This window comes from Capsicum annuum, chromosome 3 (genome assembly GCF_002878395.1).
Source record: "Capsicum annuum cultivar UCD-10X-F1 chromosome 3, UCD10Xv1.1, whole genome shotgun sequence".
NCBI lineage: Eukaryota > Viridiplantae > Streptophyta > Magnoliopsida > Solanales > Solanaceae > Capsicum > Capsicum annuum.
In genome coordinates, this window is record NC_061113.1 from 274,777 (window position 1) to 294,308 (window position 19,532).

At 34.2% G+C, this 19,532-nt stretch overlaps 3 protein-coding genes across 5 annotated transcripts; all 3 read right to left on the bottom strand.

Moving 5' to 3' along the window:
• Positions 1 to 396: 396 nt before the first annotated feature.
• On the bottom strand, positions 397 to 5,271 carry LOC107864415 (V-type proton ATPase subunit e1). The gene is made up of 4 exons (XM_016710768.2): positions 5,124 to 5,271; positions 4,899 to 5,027; positions 3,007 to 3,054; positions 397 to 735 (listed from the first exon to the last, which is right to left on the bottom strand). Exons 2-4 carry the CDS (start codon positions 4,994 to 4,996, stop codon positions 669 to 671), a joined length of 213 nt encoding a protein of 70 aa, XP_016566254.1. The 5' UTR covers positions 4,997 to 5,027; positions 5,124 to 5,271; the 3' UTR covers positions 397 to 668.
• Positions 5,272 to 6,845: 1,574 nt separating this feature from the next.
• Positions 6,846 to 9,094, bottom strand: LOC107864416 (CRIB domain-containing protein RIC4). Its single transcript, XM_016710770.2, has 3 exons — positions 8,784 to 9,094; positions 7,843 to 7,965; positions 6,846 to 7,348 (listed from the first exon to the last, which is right to left on the bottom strand). The coding sequence occupies exons 1-3, from the start codon at positions 8,929 to 8,931 to the stop codon at positions 7,134 to 7,136; spliced, it is 486 nt and encodes a 161-aa protein (XP_016566256.2). The 5' UTR covers positions 8,932 to 9,094; the 3' UTR covers positions 6,846 to 7,133.
• A 1,927-nt stretch (positions 9,095 to 11,021) lies between these two features.
• Positions 11,022 to 17,615, bottom strand: LOC107864417 (leucine-rich repeat receptor protein kinase MSP1). Of its 3 annotated transcripts, none has more exons than XM_016710771.2 (3): positions 17,222 to 17,615; positions 15,419 to 15,490; positions 11,022 to 15,056 (listed from the first exon to the last, which is right to left on the bottom strand). In XM_016710771.2, the coding sequence occupies exon 3, from the start codon at positions 14,994 to 14,996 to the stop codon at positions 11,196 to 11,198; it is 3,801 nt and encodes a 1,266-aa protein (XP_016566257.1). In that variant the 5' UTR covers positions 14,997 to 15,056; positions 15,419 to 15,490; positions 17,222 to 17,615; the 3' UTR covers positions 11,022 to 11,195. The 3 variants fall into 3 exon arrangements, with proteins under 3 accessions (XP_016566257.1, XP_016566258.1, XP_016566259.1); XM_016710772.2 differs by having other exon boundaries at positions 15,382 to 15,490; positions 17,222 to 17,531; XM_016710773.2 differs by lacking the exon at positions 15,419 to 15,490 and having other exon boundaries at positions 17,222 to 17,531.
• Between the last annotated feature and the right edge of the window lie 1,917 nt (positions 17,616 to 19,532).

Consider the following 19,532-nt stretch of genomic DNA (forward strand, 5'->3'; position numbering starts at 1 on the left):
TATTAGGAAACATCTATACTAATTAGGATAAGGGGTATTGCCAAATGTTAAAACACAAGTATAAAAAGATGTAACCATTTTGAAAAAGATAATACTATAACTACTCATAGAATTTAATGTCTTTCTAACATAATTAGTTTTAGCAATTGAATATAGTGATAGCAACCTTTCATTGACCATGGAAGGCACCATCCTACACCTAAGCCAATGACATCTCATATCGAATCAGATTACGCACACCTCAAATCAAAGTATCCGTTACCTCCTACTAACACACATACAACAACAACAACAACATACCCAGTGTATTCCCACATAGTGGGATCCGGTCTGGGGAGAATAGAGTGCACGCAGACCATACCACTACCTCAGATGAAGTAGACTAACAGTAACAGATGCAGATGGGACAATGATTTTATTTCAAAAGCAGATAGTAACAGCTACTACCAGTTACATCATCCACCGTTATTTTCACCATTAGTCCAAATCTTGGAGAAAGATCCCCACATGGATTTAGAACTGGCAAACATATTATGAATCTACAAAATGAATCAAAATAGTTAATCTAAGTATACAACAGTATCTTCAGCTACTACATGTCTCGAAATACTTCTCCCTCTAATCGATCCTCCATGAATACTGAAGAGCGGCTGAGTTCCATGAGTATCTCATTCTCCTTCACTCAAGATTGGTACAATGAGCGGTTTCAACTGTGCAAGGTACACAATCGCCCACCTATCCATAAAAACATAAAAGAATGAAATATTTAGTTAAAATTCCATCGCTGTGTCACTCATGTTGGTTGAGTTTGTTTACTCAAAGCTCTCCCTTGTTAGATCCAAACATCAGCACAAATGGGCAAACTAAAATAACTTATCGTTCAACGGTGGTCCAACCAGACAGAGTAGCAAAAGCAATATTCAAATAACATAAGAGTTTCTATTGGAAACGGAACTATTTCCAAGGATAACAAAGCATAAGAAAGGCAACGTATATAGTAGCATTCTCTCCAGGACAGCCAGAACTGGTAACATAGCCTCCCAGCAGGAGGAGAATTTCGGTGGCTTATGCAGAAACCGACTAAATGTACACGAGTTTTTTCACTAGTTAATATTGCAGAACAGAAAAAACAGCTATTATGAACCTATAGAAACTGAGGTAATGAACTCCACAGCATCTCTCTCTAAAATGAAGAAATTCAAAGTGAATCTCAATCATAGGAAACACCCAAAGGAAAAAGAGTTTGACATAGAAGTAACCAACTTTATCTAGATTTTGATCAGAGAATTTGCATAGTTCAACTATGAGAAGAACCTCGATAATTTCAAAGACAAACAACTAAAGCACTTGTGAAGCAAGGTAAAACTCAAAAAAGCAAGGTAGTCCGACAATACAAATTAAGATTTTGTAGTAAAAGTAATCTAAAACCTCCTCAATCTTCTTTTTATTACATTAAACAGTCAGGAAATAACTTAGGTCTTATGAATTCAAGAAAGAAAGAATAGCCTTGATACAATAATAACCTACCCTCAATCTGAAACTATTTAGAGCCTGCTATGTGAATCCACTATATCCATTAAGTTTCGTCATTCTAAAACTGAATAAGTTGCCTCTTAAGGCAAACTAAGGACACTCAAAACTAGAAATTATCTATTTCACGCTTACTCTTGCACTGGTGGACAAGTCTTTAACTTGGCAAACACATGTACGTGCAACAACAACAATTAAGCTTTGATTCAATTAGTTGCTGTTACACATATGGATCCTTTACTTCAATTTTGCTATATTCTTAGTTAAGTCGGCATTGATTTAAGTGATTGGGTATCTAAGACGACTTCCTTATTCATTCTCCAAAAAAGAAGGACATTTTCCTTACATGTGACTTTAGGTTTACACCTTCCTCTTCTAGCACATTCAATCATCAGAGTTTCGCACGATCATTACATTTATATACCTACATGGAGCACTGCTAAAACATCTCATTTTGTCCTCTATGTGCTAAATACACCTTTTGTTTCATGTGATAATTTTTAATCGTGTCCAATGTTTGTATAACATCAACGGGTCTTAATATTTGCATTTCTACGACATTCATTTTGTAGTTAAACTACTAAGCATATATAAAACCTTTCTCCTAAAAATTATTGGAAGACATAATTAAATAAATAAAAATCTGCTTTCTAACAGCTTAAAGTTTTAGACAAAATAACCACACAACTCAAGATGGTATTAGAGGGGGAAGAGAGATCCTCGGTCCAAGTCTCACACCCACCTATTATCAAGAAAAAATTTCAAGTGCTTGGTCCACCAAAACGAATTAGGTAACCTTGTAAAGAGACATGTCGAAGTCATAATTAAATAAATAAAAAGTGTCCTCTCTAACAATTTAAATATTTAGACGAGCCAGTCACGTAATCCAATAAAACCAACATTAGAAGTCGTCCTAGAAAGAAAATCATCATGAAGATCCTCTCACTGCGCAGCGGTCAGCAGTCATCTATCCTAGCACTACGAGCACATGGCTCAACTACTTATCCAGCCAACTTCTTAAATGACTATCCCAAAATCCAAAAACAGATGAATCAAACAACCCTCAGCGTAGTTTATGCATACTCAGGCAATTTGGAGAGCACAGACAATAAATTAAGCAACTAGTTAACCAAAATATGTACTAAGCAGAAAGGTAGTCTTCATAATACATACTATGAATGACTGATTAACCATGCAACCCCTTTTATCGGAAGTGTTAAGCAACAGAATCCAATGCAGAAAATACAGATTAAGACTTAACTAGTTTAACGTTTCAGGTCAAACAAGTGAACTCATACATCGACATTCAAGGAATATGGCAGTATGTAACATGTCTTGTTCTTTTATTAACCCTGTGCATGCTAAGAGTGTATTTTTCTTTTTTTCTTTTTATCTTTTTTTGTGAGTGGGGCTGTGTCTCTGTGAGAGAGTGAGAGAGTGAGAGAGTGAGGGAGAGAGAGAGAGAGAGAAACTCACATCATCCAGCAGCATACTGTAGCGGTGATAATCAATGTCAGGTGTAACCTGCATCACCAAAGTTTAGTCAGAGATGTAGCAACAGCGCTCAAAGCTTCTGTTCCCAGAAAGTTTGGAAGATGTTAGTAAATGTGTAATAGTATAAGACAATTCATGGAAGAAGAAAAACTAAGGAAAAATTCATAATTTGCCAGTTCAGTTTGCTAAAACGTGTTTGATTCTTTGAGTTATCTAAATTGGCCAAATCATGAAATCAGGCGTAAGTCAATTCAAACTTTAATACTACAAGGACTATACAGATATGCATAACGCAAAGTAAGGGCAGTTGAATTTGAAACCCCTTTGGTTTTACAATTTGTTCTCAAATGAATTCAAATATTTAGCTCTACCAAGACTAAGTTTTACTGCTTTTAGTGTTATTTTTTTGTTTAAATTGCAACAACAACAACAACATACCCAGTGTATTCCCACATAGTGGGGTCTGGGGAGGGTAGAGTGTACGCAGACCATACCACTACTAATAGTCAAGCACATTGAAAGTAAACCAAAAGCTAATGAAGCAAATCATATAGCATTTTGTATTCAACTAAGTGAACATTGCAGACTTGCAGTGTAGAAACTAGAAACCCTGCTATCTCATGAAAGTTCAGTCTTGAAGGTTTATTCAATGTCACGATATTCAGAAAAGGGTATGTGCAATCGATACTCTGATGCTTTTCTCGTAAATACATCCCGAGTGCTTCTCAAGCCCTACTCAAAAATTCCAGACTGCTCCGAATCAGAGGATTAAAAAGATTGCAGCACAGATCGTCCAACAATCTTGTGCTCAAATCATGAACACCGATGGATATAGACTAAAAAGGTGATCTTTTCCAATCTACCAAAGCCTTTGTTGGTAGAGTTATCTAATTCCAACATTAGTGAAAGGATGCAAGTACTTGGTGAAATAATCAAGCTGGACAGACACCACCATTATCAAAGGAAAAAAGAAACAATTTTTTATAGAATACTCCAATCGATCTAAACAAGACATAACAAAATCTAAGCACCAACAAACAAACATACAAATTATGCAATATCAAGAAGCATGGAAATGAACTACAATACAGGTGAAACTCTAATTCTTTTTTTTTTTTTTTTGATAACCGTGGTGTCTGGGCCAGCTTACGCATACCTCAACTAATTCCACACGATACCTAACCGTGGTGTCCGGACCAGCTTACGGGCACCTCAACTAATTCCACGCAATACCTATTACCTCCCACCAGCTTCAGGTACCAGGTAACTCTGTCCACCAAGAGTAGAACAGATGGGAAGAAATCACCTAATGTTTGTCTCTGTTGAGTATTGAACCTGAGACCTCACGATGCCCACTAGGTCACACCCTTGGGCGCAGGGATGAAACTCTAATTCTATTTCTAATCAATAGATAAGTGATTATCATGTAAACCACTATTTAATTCAATTGAAACAAAAAAGTTACCAACTTTAGCAAATATACGATTTCCTAATACGCTAACCAAACATTAGTTTTGATCCCCGCGAAACAAGGATTGTGGTGGGATGATTGTGATACCTCCACCCTTAACCAAAGGTCTCGGGCCCTGGGTATGGCAAAAACTCTTGCCCCAAGAATTATGCCTGGTAGTGCGCAAATCCAAATTAGTCGAGCTCATTAGTCGAGCTCCAATGTAGGCACCGGATACCCAAAAAAGTGACTATCATGTAAGTAATTCATTAACCACTAATTACTTCAATTGAAACAAAAGAAGTTACAAACTTTAGCAAATTTATGATATTCTAATACACTAATCAAACACTAATAATTCTTACTATAAAGCTGATTAAATAATCAAATCAACAACAATATTCAAGGAAATATTGGAGCATACAGATTAGCAGAAGGTCCTCTGTTACAGCAGATTCCAGCACCAAAGGATGCAATAACTCCCACCACAACAAATATTAAACTTGTCACAATGAACCCCATTTTCCTTCAAACCTCACAACTTTGATTTATTCTGCAACAAAATATATACATAATTAAATTATATAATCTCACAAAAAGAAAAAGCCCAAAATATATAATTACCACAAAACAACTAAATTATTATTACCAATTATTGGGTAAATCGCGATTGACAAGTATGTTTACTTTCACACCTTCAAAAATGCCCCTATATTTGATTTTTTAACAAAAAAAATCCTCTATTTAACGATTATATCTGATTTTTTAAAATTTGATGATGTCATGTAACATGCCACCTCATCATTATTTATTATTTTTTATTTTTTATTTTTTATTTTTGAAAATTTAAGTTATGTTACTTTATAATTGAGCAAGGACGGTCTTTATTTGTCAAATGAGTTTCAGAATAAGTGAATTGTTGGAGTATTTATTGGTGTTTCAAAATAAGTGAACCATTAAATTTTTTTTCAAATTTGCCCTTATAATTTGATGAACAATTAATTTTGAAAAGATATTATAAGGTCAACTTTTCTTTTTTGGGGATAAAAATAGAAAGTTGTGTTAAATTTATGTCTTTAATATTTTTTCCTTAATATGTGTGTCAAAATCCAACAATTCATTTATTATAAAACAAAGAGAGTATTTTTTATGAGCAGCTCAATGAGATTTGTGGCCTAAAGCAAACTTTAAGAAATGGCTCTTATATTTAATTAATAAGAAAGAAGTGTAATATAAATTGAAGCAGACAAATTACTTAAATTTCGTAATAAACAAATGATATGAGAATTTTTTATTATTATTAATGACTAAATTTGTAATAGAAAGACAAATAAATTCCCATCTAATAATCTTTGAGTTGATTGCTTCTTATAAAGAGTGAATCGAGTCATTAATTCAATTCAAAATAAACTTAGAACATATATTCCCAATGTATAAAAAAAATGTTTAACATCTACTTAGTACTATAAAATTGAGATAATTAAATAATGAGAATTAATTGACATCGAGAGCCGAACTATATAAATTTTGACTCATATTTTGAATATTTTTTTTCTTTATGTTCACATGGAAAAAAAATTGAATATATAATACATTTTATATAACTTTTGAACATCTAAATTTTGAAATATTGTATTAATCTTATCTTATTTATCTTCAAAAATTAGTCACATTGATTGCTGGAAAAAGTAAAAAATGGCACATAAATAAAATGGAGGAAGTTTTTAACTAAATAACATATATTTGTTTGTAGATAAACTTTATAAAATTTCCAACAAACAAGTATAAATCTAATTTTTTTAAAATAATAATGATGTTGATTCTATAATATATATACTATATAATAATAAGAAACAGAAATTATAGGGCTTAAATTTGAGGGGCCTAAATCAAAGGTTTTAGGCTTTTAGCTGCCTCCCCCTTGAGCTGACACTGATACTTTTGCAACTGACAATAAAACGTGTATCTTCAAACAATCTCATGTATCTTACAAGCATTTGTTATGTTAAGCATTATTTTGTAATTTCTTAAAGTTAAATATGGTTATGCAAATTAAGCACTAATATTATCTAATTATGTAGTTTTTCCTTCTCATTTCTCAATCTTTATTATTGGGGACACAATTTTTCAAGAAAAAAACATGGAGAATTTCGGGTGACGGAAAATGAATTTTTATATTTTACTTGTCATTTTTATATATCAAGAAAAAAGTAATTGTCCCTGCCATTTTAATTTGTTTATTTTTTTAAATAATTTTTAACTTTAATTTTTTATGTGTCATATTTAAGATTATAAAATTAAAGCGCATTTCATAATATGTATTTTCATAAAAAGAATTGCATTATTAGAAAAAGAAAAAAGAAACAAATAAGGGGAAAAAGGAAAGAAACTACATTACATACATTCAATTTCACACACTAATACAAATGTTTTCCCCATAGACATATGAAAACAACAACAATAATAAAACCAAAATTGACAATGGAGATACAAACAAAAGATTATAGTAAAGCGATAAGTACCCATTCAGATATATAGAACTGTTTTTGTTAGAATCAAAACACTTTATCTTCAACGTAAAATTTTTCGTCACGAATTTAAATTTAGTCGATCGATAAAAAAACACATTAGAAAGTCAAGAAAATTTGTTGGTAACAAACTAAAACCTAGAGGATCCACTAGCTTGAGTAGCCATAGCAAGTTCAAATTGTTGAATAGAAATTGAAGGAAAAGAAAGTGATTTAGAATTATCCCAACTCTTAATCATAGGATTATTATTAATTTTATTAGATCCATCAAATCCTATATGTGTTACATGTTTCACATCTGTTGGATATCCTATTTCCATTTCTTCAATCTCTTCTTCTTTGTACACTGCAAAACAAAAAAAAATAGTTGTAATTGAGAAATAGTGCACTAAAGCTTCCGTTATAAAGTTCAAATGTGTTACAACAAAACAAATTTCATCGAAGTTTTGATATATTTGAGACTATTTTCCCATCTTTATATGTATTCTTATGCAAGAGACTTTTCATTTATTTTTTTTCATTATTGTTCCCTCCGTTTAAAAAAGAATGACCTACTTTGACTTGACACAAAATTTAAGAAAATATGAAAGATTTTTTAATCTCGTGACTTTAAATTAAAGTTGTGTTAAATGTATCAAAATGTACTTTAATCTTGTTGTGGAAAGTTAAAATTAAAATATTACAAAAAAAAAAGATCATTTTTTTTAAACGAATTAAAAAGTAGGCCATTTTTTATTTTTTTATACAGGGGGAGTATTTTTTACTAAAGGACAATTTTCAAGAAATTACTGAAGGACAATTTTACACTATCGGTGCATAAAACTTTAATGAAAAACTTACCAAATAATTGATAGAAACCTTTGAAATTCCTTTTCAATGTGTGCACTCCATGAGAAATTCGTCGTCTGATCAAAAAACCATTTATTTTCACTTTTGATGAACTCTCTTCTCCTACTTGTCTTTCTTCAGAAAATCAAATCCAAATAAAAAATCTTAATATATAATAATTAATAACTAAAATAAAATTAAAGCAGAAAAACAAACAGGAAAATAGAACTGTCAATACAGGTCGATCCAGCTCATCCGAACTAGCCAATATGGGCTTTGAGTTTGATGGGCCAAAAAACATAAACCCACTCTATTACTCTGTGGGCTACGGGCCTCACGGGTCAGTCAACATTTTTAAAAAATAATATTTTATAATTTAATTTTAGAATGTTAATAAACATAAATATTATCAGAAAATATTACTAGTCTCCAACACCCAAAAAAATACTCATAATAGCGAAATTAAATAACTTTTGACATGATATTCTTCGAACCAAACAATACTAATAGTAATCTAAATAGTTGTATGTATTTGACCTACGGACCAGCCCAACCCACATTGCTCTAAGTCCCACGAGCCACGAGTTTATTCGAGCCGGACTAAAAAGTCATGTTCTTAAATGGACTGCAAAAACTAAAGCCCAACTTCATTAAATTACAGACTGAATCGGGCCGATCAACGGGTTTGACCCATATTGACGGCTCTCCAGGAAACCGGATAACAAAGATTTAAGTTAGAAGTGGAAGTTTTTTTTCTGTTTATTTGGATTTTCTTTTTTACAAACAAAGGGAATTCAATTGATTCAATATGTGTGCGTGTGTACTAATAACACACTTAGAAATATATGACCATAATAAAATCATATTAATTTCTTAACTCACTAATCAATCAAAACGAAGAAATTAAATCTATCCACTAAATATGAAAAAATAAAACTTAACTAAAACCATACTTGTTGGAACTTGATTTATTACTGAATTCTTTGTGTTATATGGAGGTTGGCTTCTGTTGGTATTGGCCACTGGAACACTTGATTCAGAACTACAACCTAAGGAGAATGGAAAAACAACAAACAACTTGTCCATGGATCTGTCCTTCATGTTTTTTTATTTTGTTCCACTAATATAAAAATGATAGAAATGGGAAGAATGGAAGAGATAAATGGAGTTAATATTAGGAGATAGCAAATGGCTTAATGAAGAAGATATTATGATTTTAGATGTGTATAGAAGAAGATGTGAAACACACACACAATAAAGAAGGTTGGTGTAATATATAGTATGAGAGATCACAAGAAAAAGAATAGATTAATGAGGCATATACTAAGTTTGAAAGATAATTAGAGATATTCGGTGAGCTAAAGCTTCCGCTAGTGCAGGGCAGAGCTATATATAAGGTAGAGTGTTCTCCTTCGATAGAAAGTTATACTATATATATATGGTTAATATTATTTTTATGGTATATATAGCAGATGTCGAATCCCCTTCGGTTAGTTCGTATATTCACTTATGAACCCTTTGGTGTCAATCCTGCAGAGTTCGAAGAAGAGTCGAACCACAAGAGTCTATTGTATATACCGTCATCTTACACTTCTGCAGAAGATTGTTTCCATCACTTGAACTGCTGGTTGGTCACATAACAACTAAAATATAATACTAATTGATAGATTAGAATAAACTAAAATAAATTGAAGAGAATAATATGTAGGTTAGATTAGTGGTTAGGTTGTTAAAAGTGTTGGCAAGGACTGGTGCCTAATTTTGTCAGATTAGTTGTCTACATTTCTAAGAAAAAAAAACAAGTTGAGCCCACAAACCAACTTTCCCATGTGGTCCAAAGTGCAACTCTTTTTATATTTTGAACCCATTTAGTAATAGTTTTATCTTCGATCATCAATGAGATGAATCGTGGGTCACGGAGAATTTAATTTTATCGGGTTTATGTCGGAGACAACGGGGCAGTCGTTACATCATTCGTGCAGGCCGCCTTAGGACAGTTAGAGTTACTGCCGCCGTTTACCGGGGCTTCCATTCAAAGCTTATAACACTTCTCTTTCCGACCTTCCAGTACTGGGCAGATGTCAGACTCTATACGTTGTCTCATAACTAGTAACTAGCGCAATACTTCTTCGTGAATCTTCGTTATTTGAATATGGAACATCATAAGAACGAATCGTGATTTTGTCTAAGGTCTTCTTTAATCTCCTATAAGGGATTAATTAACTATAGCTTTGCTTTTAATTATTTTTTTTGTTCTAATTTAATATATATGTTTTTTTTAATTTAAGTGGACCTCGTGATTCAATTTATGTCCTGTTGGGGTATTAGTTTGGATTTGAAAATTCCTTTTTCTGTTTGTTTGGATATCAATATTAGTCACAGGCTAGTTGAAAAAGATGCTTCACTAAATTCTACTATGTTTAATTAATTAAGTATTAATGAATCTACTTAATTAATATTCCCAATTCCTCAGTGGATGGAGTGGATCTCAAGGCAAGTTAGGTGACTAATTTTAGCACATTATTTGTCCATTTCAAGAAATAATTAAGCAAATCCCACAAATTAAGCAAATTCTAATCTCGTGAACATGGTCAATTTTGTTGTTCATGAAGATCAAGAGACATAACCATTTTTATAATTTTATGCCCTGGATCAACTGTTCGATTCATCGTGAACGTAAGTTGGTTTGAGAGTAAGGAATAACAATTCCAAGATAAAATTAGAGCCGTCAATACGAGTCAGGCCCGTTGGGCTGACCCGACTCAACTTGTAATTTGATGGAGTTGGACTTCAGTTTTTGCAGCCCATTTAATAACAGGGCTTTTTAGCTCGGCCCAAATAAGTCCGTGGCCCGTGGGACTTGAGCAATGTGGGTTGGGCTAGCCCGTGGACCGCCCCGTAAGTCAAATACATGCAACTTTTAGATTGATTATTAGTATTTTTATTTGGTTCGAAGGATATCATATCAAAAGTTATTTAATTTTGCTATTAAGAATATTTTTTGGGGTGTTGGAGACTTGATTAACAAGTATTAACGCTATGTAATGGTGTGGGTTTGGTGTTTTTTGGCCCATCAAAGGCCTGACCTGTCAAACTCAAAGCTCGTGTGGGCTAGCCCGGATGGCCTGGGCCGACCCGTATGGACAGTTCTAGATAAAATGTGAGATAATGTCTTTCCTAGTGAAAGCATATGATTTACAAATCACATAGCATAAACTTTTATAACTCAAGGGAACAACATAGTTATTTCCAACTTACATATGACTTACACAAACTCATAATACAGATAGCTGCATAACACAAGAGAACTATAATACTATAAGAACATTCATTAACCTTTTGTTGGACTTGAAAGCTAGTCATGTTTATGTGTTTGTTGTGTTTTTTGCCTCCTTCAACAGTTTCACCACATCGACCATTGTTGGTCGCTTCCATGGCTCATCGTTGGTGCATAACCTTGCAATGGCTAGAACGCGCAGCATTTGATCGTTCCATAATCCTGAACCAGAAAAAAAGGGATCCAGCGTTTCAATCTCCCTGCCGTTTGCAACCATCCATCTTGCCCAGCCGACAAGATTGCCACCTTCGACATCAGCCTGTCCGGTTGGTGCCCTTCCCGTCACCAGTTCCAACATCACCACTCCAAAGCTGTAGATGTCGCCCTTGGTTGTAGCTATCATGGTCTGTCCATACTCAGGTGGTATGTACCCAAATGTACCGGCAAGGATTGTGCTAACATGGCTCTCACATGCACTAATTATTCGAGCCAGGCCAAAGTCAGAGACTCGTGGTTCAAAGTTCCTGTCTAGGAGTATATTGCTCGACTTGATGTCTCTGTGGATGATGTGTGGAACAAAACCATGGTGCAGAAAGGAAAGTCCACGGGCTGACCCTAGACAAATCTTGAAACGAGTTGGCCAGTCAAGCACTTGTACTGCATCTACTTGGTTTCTCAACCAGAAATCAAGGCTTCCATTCTCCATGTATTCATATATCAAGAACCTCTCATCGGCAAAGACACAATAACCAAGCAATGGCACCAGATTTTCATGCTTTACTTTCCCAATTGTTTCCATTTCAGCAAAGAACTCGCGATCACCATGCATGTGGCCTCCGTTCAGCCTCTTGACAGCGATGGTCCGACCTTCAGGCAGTTTGGCTTTGTACACGGTACCAAAGCCACCATCACCAATGATGTAACTCTTGCTGAAGTTTTCAGTGGCTGAAAAAATAGCTGTAGGGTTGATCCTTAACAAAGACTGCTCAAAAGTTGCAAGGTTGATACTCAGTGGTTCCTTTGGCTTCTTAATCAAAAGCTCATCAGTAGATGTAGGGTCAGCTTTCTTTCCTTGCTTACCTTTACCTCTGTCAAGAAGTACAGCTTCTTGTCTCAGCATTCTCCATCGGAGAACTCCGATTAGCATCACAAGAGAAAGGAGCGATGCACAAAAGGCAATGCCGAAGACAAACGCATGGCTTAGAACTGGAACAGATGCATAGTTTTCCCTGGGAGGTAAAACAGTTTCACTTGGTAAGCATTTCACAGATTTAGTGCACACATCAGGGGCCAGGCCAGTGAATTTGTTGCCAGAGAAATTAGAAAAAACAAGGCCTTCTATGTCACAAATACCACAAGGAAAGGACTTCTGAAAACTGTTGCTGGATAAGTCAAGATATGTCAGGGAAGCAAGAGCTGAAAGTGATGGTGGCAAGTTGTCTGTAATTGAGTTGTTATGGAGATCTAGTATGGACAAGGATGTCAGATTAGAGAGAGAGTCATCAAGAGCACCAGAGAGTTGGTTGTTGCTAGCATTTAGGACCAACAAAGAGCTGGAGGTTCTAACGTTAAAAGACAGCGAGCCTGAGAAAGAATTCATGCTGATGTCCAGGTAAGTCAAACTTTTGACACTAAATGCAGAAGGCGGCAATGAGCCGCTCAACCGGTTATTTGAAAGGTCTAGCTTGACTAAGCTTGGCATCATAGAGTCAAGGTTATCAGGAATAGATCCACTTATCTGGTTATGAGAAAGTATGAGACCTTGGAGGTTTGTCATTGAGAACAACTGAGGAAACAATGGACCTGTCAAGGAATTGAAAGATAGATCAAGCGATGTTAAATTACCGAGCAGAGAAATTTCAGGAGGAATGCTCCCTGTGAGTTTATTTCCCTGTAGAAGAAGTTCGGTTACGACTATGCAATCCTTAATTGAGTGCGGGATGGATCCTGCTAGTTCATTGTTGGACAAATCAAGCATGCCATAATGCTGGGTGAACTCAGAGTCTGGTAAAGGCATATTCTGGAACCCAGAACAAATTTCCTCAGGTATAGGACCAGAAAACTGATTGTTAGACAGAACCAAATTATCTAGCAATTTCAGCTTAGATATTTCTCTGAGAATTTCACCTGAAAGACTGTTTGCACCAAGGTCAAGAGATACCAACTTTGTACATTCAAAAAGCTCCAAGGGAATACCTCCAGTTAACTTGTTAGCATGAAGAGAGAGATTGGTCAGGTTCTTCAAGTTACCAATGGTACGAGGTATGCTTCCTTCAAACTGATTATTATCAAGTTGTATTCTCTGAAGGGTTGGAAGTTTTTCAATAGTAGCTGAAATTGGACCTTCAAGCATATTGTTGCTGAGTGAGATCCCCATTAATGATTTTGACTCCCATAGTTGATCTGGCACCTTCCCAGAAAATTGGTTTTTAGATAGCTCAAGAGTGATGAGCTGAAGCTCCCCTAGATAAGCTGGCAGGTTGCCCGAGAGATTGTTTCCAGACAAGACCAAGTCTGTGAGGCTTGAACAATTCCGGAAAGTGTTTTGGATGTCACCAGCGAAGTTGTTGTCCGACAACAGCAAAATACTCAATGATTTGGCGCCACATATCCCTGAAGACAACTCGCCAGATAGCCTGTTGGCACTCACATCAAGAATGGATAGCAAAGGGAGATAAAGTGGTGGGAGAGGTCCACTCAGGAAATTCTTTGACACCATTATTGACTCTACTTGAGTCCAGTTGGAAATCCATATAGGCAGGGGGCCTGACAAGCGGTTTGAATCAAGCACAAGGGATTGAAGTGAATCCAAACCAGAAAGTTCATCAGGTAATGCACCAGAAAATGAGTTAAAGGACAAATTTATTATCTTGAGCCTTTTACAGTTCCCTAGATCTGAAGGGATTGTTCCAGACAATCCGGCATTTGAAGCAATAAGGTAAACCAGACTTTCTAGCTTTCCAAAGCTTGAGGGAAGCTCTCCATCAAATTCATTCTGTGCTAGATTCAGGTAAGTTAAGCTTATCAATTCTGAAATCTCTTCAGGAATTCCAGTGAATTTACAGTTTTGGAGATCAAGTACCTCCAACTGCTTCAGATGGCTAATTGTTGGAGGAATAGGTCCAGTCAACATGTTGGATGAGAGAGCAAGAATTCTAAGCTTACTAAGCTTTCCAATTTCTGGAAATATCGATCCAGTCAAGTTGTTCTGCTGAGCATCAAAATATAGAAGCTCTGTCAAATTACCTAGGCTGGAAGGAAGACTACCAGAGAAGAAATTTGAGCTGAAATCAAGAGACTGCAACTTCTCCATGTTTCCAATCTCATCAGGAAGATTGCCAGAAAAAGAGTTTGCATGAACTGATAGTTCCCTTAGATCCTTTAGCTCACAAATTGTTGATGGTAAACTGCCTGAAAACCCATTTTCGTCGAGTACAAGATGTCTCAGGTTTCTCAGATTGGATATAGTTAGAGGCAGCTCGCCAGTTAACCTGTTGTCAGTCAAGTCTAGAGTCTCCAAATTCTCCAGACTCCAAATATCTGTAGGTATATTCCCAGTGAGGGCACAACGACTGAGGTTCAGGTTCTTGAGGGATCTAAATTTTCCAATGTTTCCCGGAAATGGTACATTTAGCGGTGTCATTGTACATGGAGAATCAATCCGGATAACATGTTCACCTTCACACTTTATGCCAGTCCAGTTGCATGGAGCAGTGTTTGTATCAAACCAACTGGGAATAAAATCCCTTTTCTCGACAAGAGAATCTCGGAGAGCCTGCAGTAACTCCATGTCACGGACCAAATAGCCAGTTGTGACTGGTTGTTGTGTACAGCAGAGAAGCATGATTATTAGTACACAAGCCTTCCATGTTGAAACTTTATTCGTCATTCTGAGCTACTTCAGGACAATAGCTGATGATCAATCCCACTTCAATTTCAAAGAATAACTCTGCAAGGTATTCCACGAATAAGATGAGACAAAGCTACATAAAGAAATCAATTATGCATCATGCCAAGATGAAAAAAAGCTACGCGCAAGCATAAACCTCAATTCATTTGTTCAGCAAAGCCATCGATAGGACAAATATAGCTTCTTCCTTCAACAACAATCAGCCAAAAGACCTTCAATTCAATTTGAAGTTACGCAGATTTGGCTGATTGAAGTTCATGAAGAAGCTGGAACAAAATACATTCTTCAAACAATTTTTCGCATTAATGATCCAGAAGATAAAGTTAAAGATGACAAATGGCAAGACAGAAGTTAAAACTTATACATATATTTGGCAGTTGAAACATGAATGCAGTGTGCACCTTCAAGTTAAATGTACCCACTCAATCACCCAAGAAACCTGCTAAGCTCAAAGACACCCGCTCGAAACTCACCTATAACAAAGCAAAAAACTCTGTAAATTCCATATCTGTTTTTGTCATAATAGAACAAATTATTGGATGTTCTGTTAGATTATGAAATGGTATCAAGAACTGATTTAAAGAAACAGAGATCCAACACCAGTGTACTCACAGTAACTACAAAGATATTTTTTTTAAAAGAACAGGCTTGAAGACATCATTATATTGTGTTAACCATAAAAATAGCAGTGTTTGATGTTCTGTTATACATAAATTTAACATTATTAAGAGCATTAGTACCAATCACTTAATATATCCTTGTTAAACCTTCATTTAAAGCCAGCAACATAATTATAATTAATGCTTTCTACAAAGTACACACAACTATACTGTAAAAAATTGTCATTTTCATCAAAACTAAAGCTAACAAAAATACCCAAAACAAGGTTATCAGTAATTACTCAAAAATCAACAAGTCACAAAAAGACAACAGTGAAAATAGGAATCTCTGCTTAGCAAAACTGTGGAGCAAACAAAAAAAAAAAAGACCCTTAAAAAAAGCTGATAACTTTATAGTATTAGACAACAAGGCATTGGGCTCAAGAAAGATTTAAAGAACATATGATATGGCACGTTATATTCCCAATCAAATAAAGTCATAACAAATCTTTAAACATTTCTCACACGCATAAACTTACTAAAAATAGCAAAAACTGGAGAACAACCAGACAGGTTCCACACAAAAGGAGAGCAAAAAAAGGAAAACATTTATAGATCTACACGTTATGTCTGAGTAAAATGATTACAAATTAGACTCTCCCATAACACTTCTTTAAGTCTGTTTTTTTCCAAATTCAAGTAAAGTAGTTGTAATTAATTCAAAACTACCAAGAACATCACATTTTTTCAAACAACATACACTGAGATAAGAATTTATTCATAAAAAATCTTTTCTTTCAACCTACAAGCTAAAACAAAAAAGGAAAGAAACCACATAAATGGAAAAAAAGGGCAGCTCGGTGCACTAAAGCTCTCTATGCGCAGAGTTCGGAGAAGGCCCCACCACAAGGGTGTAATGTCTGCAGCCTTGACTTGCGCTGTTGAACTCGGCAGTAACTTTACCAGTTACTCCAAAGTTGCCCTTCGAAAACCACATAAATAGAAAAGGAGAAAATAGACTTACTTAACAAAAAATGAGCTAAGAACCAATAAAGATGGCAGTCCAAATCAGAAAGATTTTGAAAAAAAGCAGCATTAAATCAAACAAGGAAGGAAAAAAGACACACCCCATGAAAAAAAAATGAGCTAAAAATACAGGGAAGGTAGTAAAAATTGAGTACTTGAAACAAAAAAAGGTACCTTTCTTCATCAGAAAATGTTGTTAATGGCAACTTCAGAGTGATATTAAAAGGCATCAAAAACAAAACATGGAGCTCTTGAAATTCATTATTTTTTTAAAAAACAAAGAGCTACCTTTACAGAAGCACCTGATGTTCCGTACAATTAATGGTGCCTCTTTTTGAAAACCAAAAGACTCAATCAAAACTCTGAAACTGACAATGGATTCTTTAACCTGAAAAAATTGGATTCTTTATTGTGTTTACCAATACAACTACTACTCAACAATGGTGTGATATTTTTTCCTATACACTTTGTGGGTGTTCTTGAAAACTCACACACTCATCATTTCTACTCACAAAACACACACAAAGCACACAAACAAACTAAAACATGGAGTTCTTGGAAATAAAAAAGCTACAGTACCTTTTTCAGTAGAATAAGCAGCTGTTTTTTTCAGAATTTCCGTACAATTTCTGAAAAGAAAAGAAGAAGCAAGACTGAAGATATAGCAGAGAAAACAAGAGCTGTGCAACTGAAAATGAAATGTGTATGCAGATCAAAAAATTTGATTCTCTTTAATAGTACTGAGAAGTGAGAAGAAGGGGGTGGTGGTGTGAAAGGTGTGATACTGAGCAGATTATTTGGGTATCACATGCATCCAAAATCGGTACTCTGATTAGGACGGTTACATTTTCTTTGCTCATCCTTTATACACAAAATAATAATACACTACTTTTCTCTCATATTTTGTCACTCATTATTATCATGTGTTTGGGTTGTGTTTTGTATGAAGAAAATATTTTGTTGAAATATAAGTGGTTAGAACGGGAGCTTTGGAGTAAACTAATAAAGTTATTGTCATGTGGTCAGAAATTTACGGGTTCAAGTCTTGGAAACAGCCTCCGGATAAAATGAAAGGTAAGACTGCATACAATACACTTTTATGGTGGGGCCCTTTTCGAAACACCGCGCATAGCGATAGCCAGAGGCGAACCCAGGATTTGAAGTTGTGGGTGCATCAGTGTTGTAAAAGACGCGTATAAGCCCTGAAGCAAGACTCAAAATGTTTTAAGCGCTCGCCTCGTTTAATGTGCAGTTTAGGTTCTAATTTCTAAGACATACTTTCCCTTGTGAATGAGGTTTTTTGAAGAGACGAATGTTAAATAATTAATATTTCATTTTAGAAGGGGAGGCTTGGAGTAAACTGGTAAAGTTGTTGTCATGTGACCAGGAGGTCACGGGTTCAAACCTTGGAAACAGAGGTCACGGGTTTAAGCCTGGGTTCAAGCCTTGGAAACAGAGGTCACGGGTTGATCAAGCCTTGGAAACAACCTCTGGCTGAAATGCAAGGTAAAACTGCGTACAATACACTCTTGTGATGGGGCCCTTCTTCGGACACCGTGTATAGCGATAGCTTTAATGCACCGAATTGCTTATGAGTAGTTAGTGTCTTGTCCTTAAGAGCATCTAGGTATAATTTGGATACATAATAATGAATTTGAACTCTTGCTTTGACTGAATTTATGTACTTTGATAAAAAAAAAATCGTATTTAAAATTGAACTTGAACATGTATTTTATGTAAACAAAACTTATTTTCAACATTTGAGTGTGAACTTAATTATTTTAACAAAAAAAAAAGTGAACTTAATTATTATTGTAATATCAACATTAGATTATTGTAGAGACAAAAATCATGATGTTTGTGTCATTTAATAGGTGTTTGGTCATAGATTTTTTTAAAAGATTATTTAATTTAAAATTTTTAAGGATAGTGCTAAATGACCATAAAAATTAGGCCATAGTTTGGCCATAATTATAACAAGACTTCAATGATCTTCCTCTTTCAAAACAAAATTTCTTTTCCTTTTTTAAATTAAAGAAAATTAAAGTCTTTATGATTTTCTAAACTTAAAAGTCAATTACCACATTGAAAAACGATAATCAATAAATAACTATTCAATAAAATAAGAAAATGTATTTGTTTATTTTAAATAAGTTTAATAAGATGTATTTATTGTACGGGATCAAAATGTAGTGAAAATTAAATTCACTATATCAACCATGGGACGGGACAGAGGGAATAAGTTGTAATAAAATGTATTTATTTATTTTAAATAAGTTGAAATTTAGGACGGATAATTTTGTTATTAAAATATTTTCAAATTATATTTAAAAAATTATTTAAATTATGTAATTTAAATTTTTAAAAAACATAATAATTTTTAAATAATATCTGTTATACCCTTTGCCTCAATTTATGTGGTTTTGATACAATTTTGAGAGTGTACTAAATTTTTTTATATATTTTTAAAATATTTTAATTTATTAATTATTGTGATTTATAGTACTTGTTTTTTTGTCTCAATTTATGTGTCAATAATAAAATTTAGAGAGTCAATTAAATTTTTTACGTCTTTTTAATTATTTTAAGTTGTTAATTATTATGATTTATAATACTTTTGCATAATTCTCAAATATATAATATATTAAAAAGTAAAGTTAAATAAACAAATATAAAATAAAATATCTAAGCAGGCAACACAAGCAAACATATCGATCTGTTGTCTGTTTATCATTCTTTATAAGTGAGATAAATAAATCACAAATGCCCATTTAAGTGGTACAATGCTTAATTATTTTTAATTATTATGTTAAAATTAAATTAAATTATATATTTGAATAATTTATAAAAATAATTTTTGAAATATTTCAATAACTACAAATCATCACAC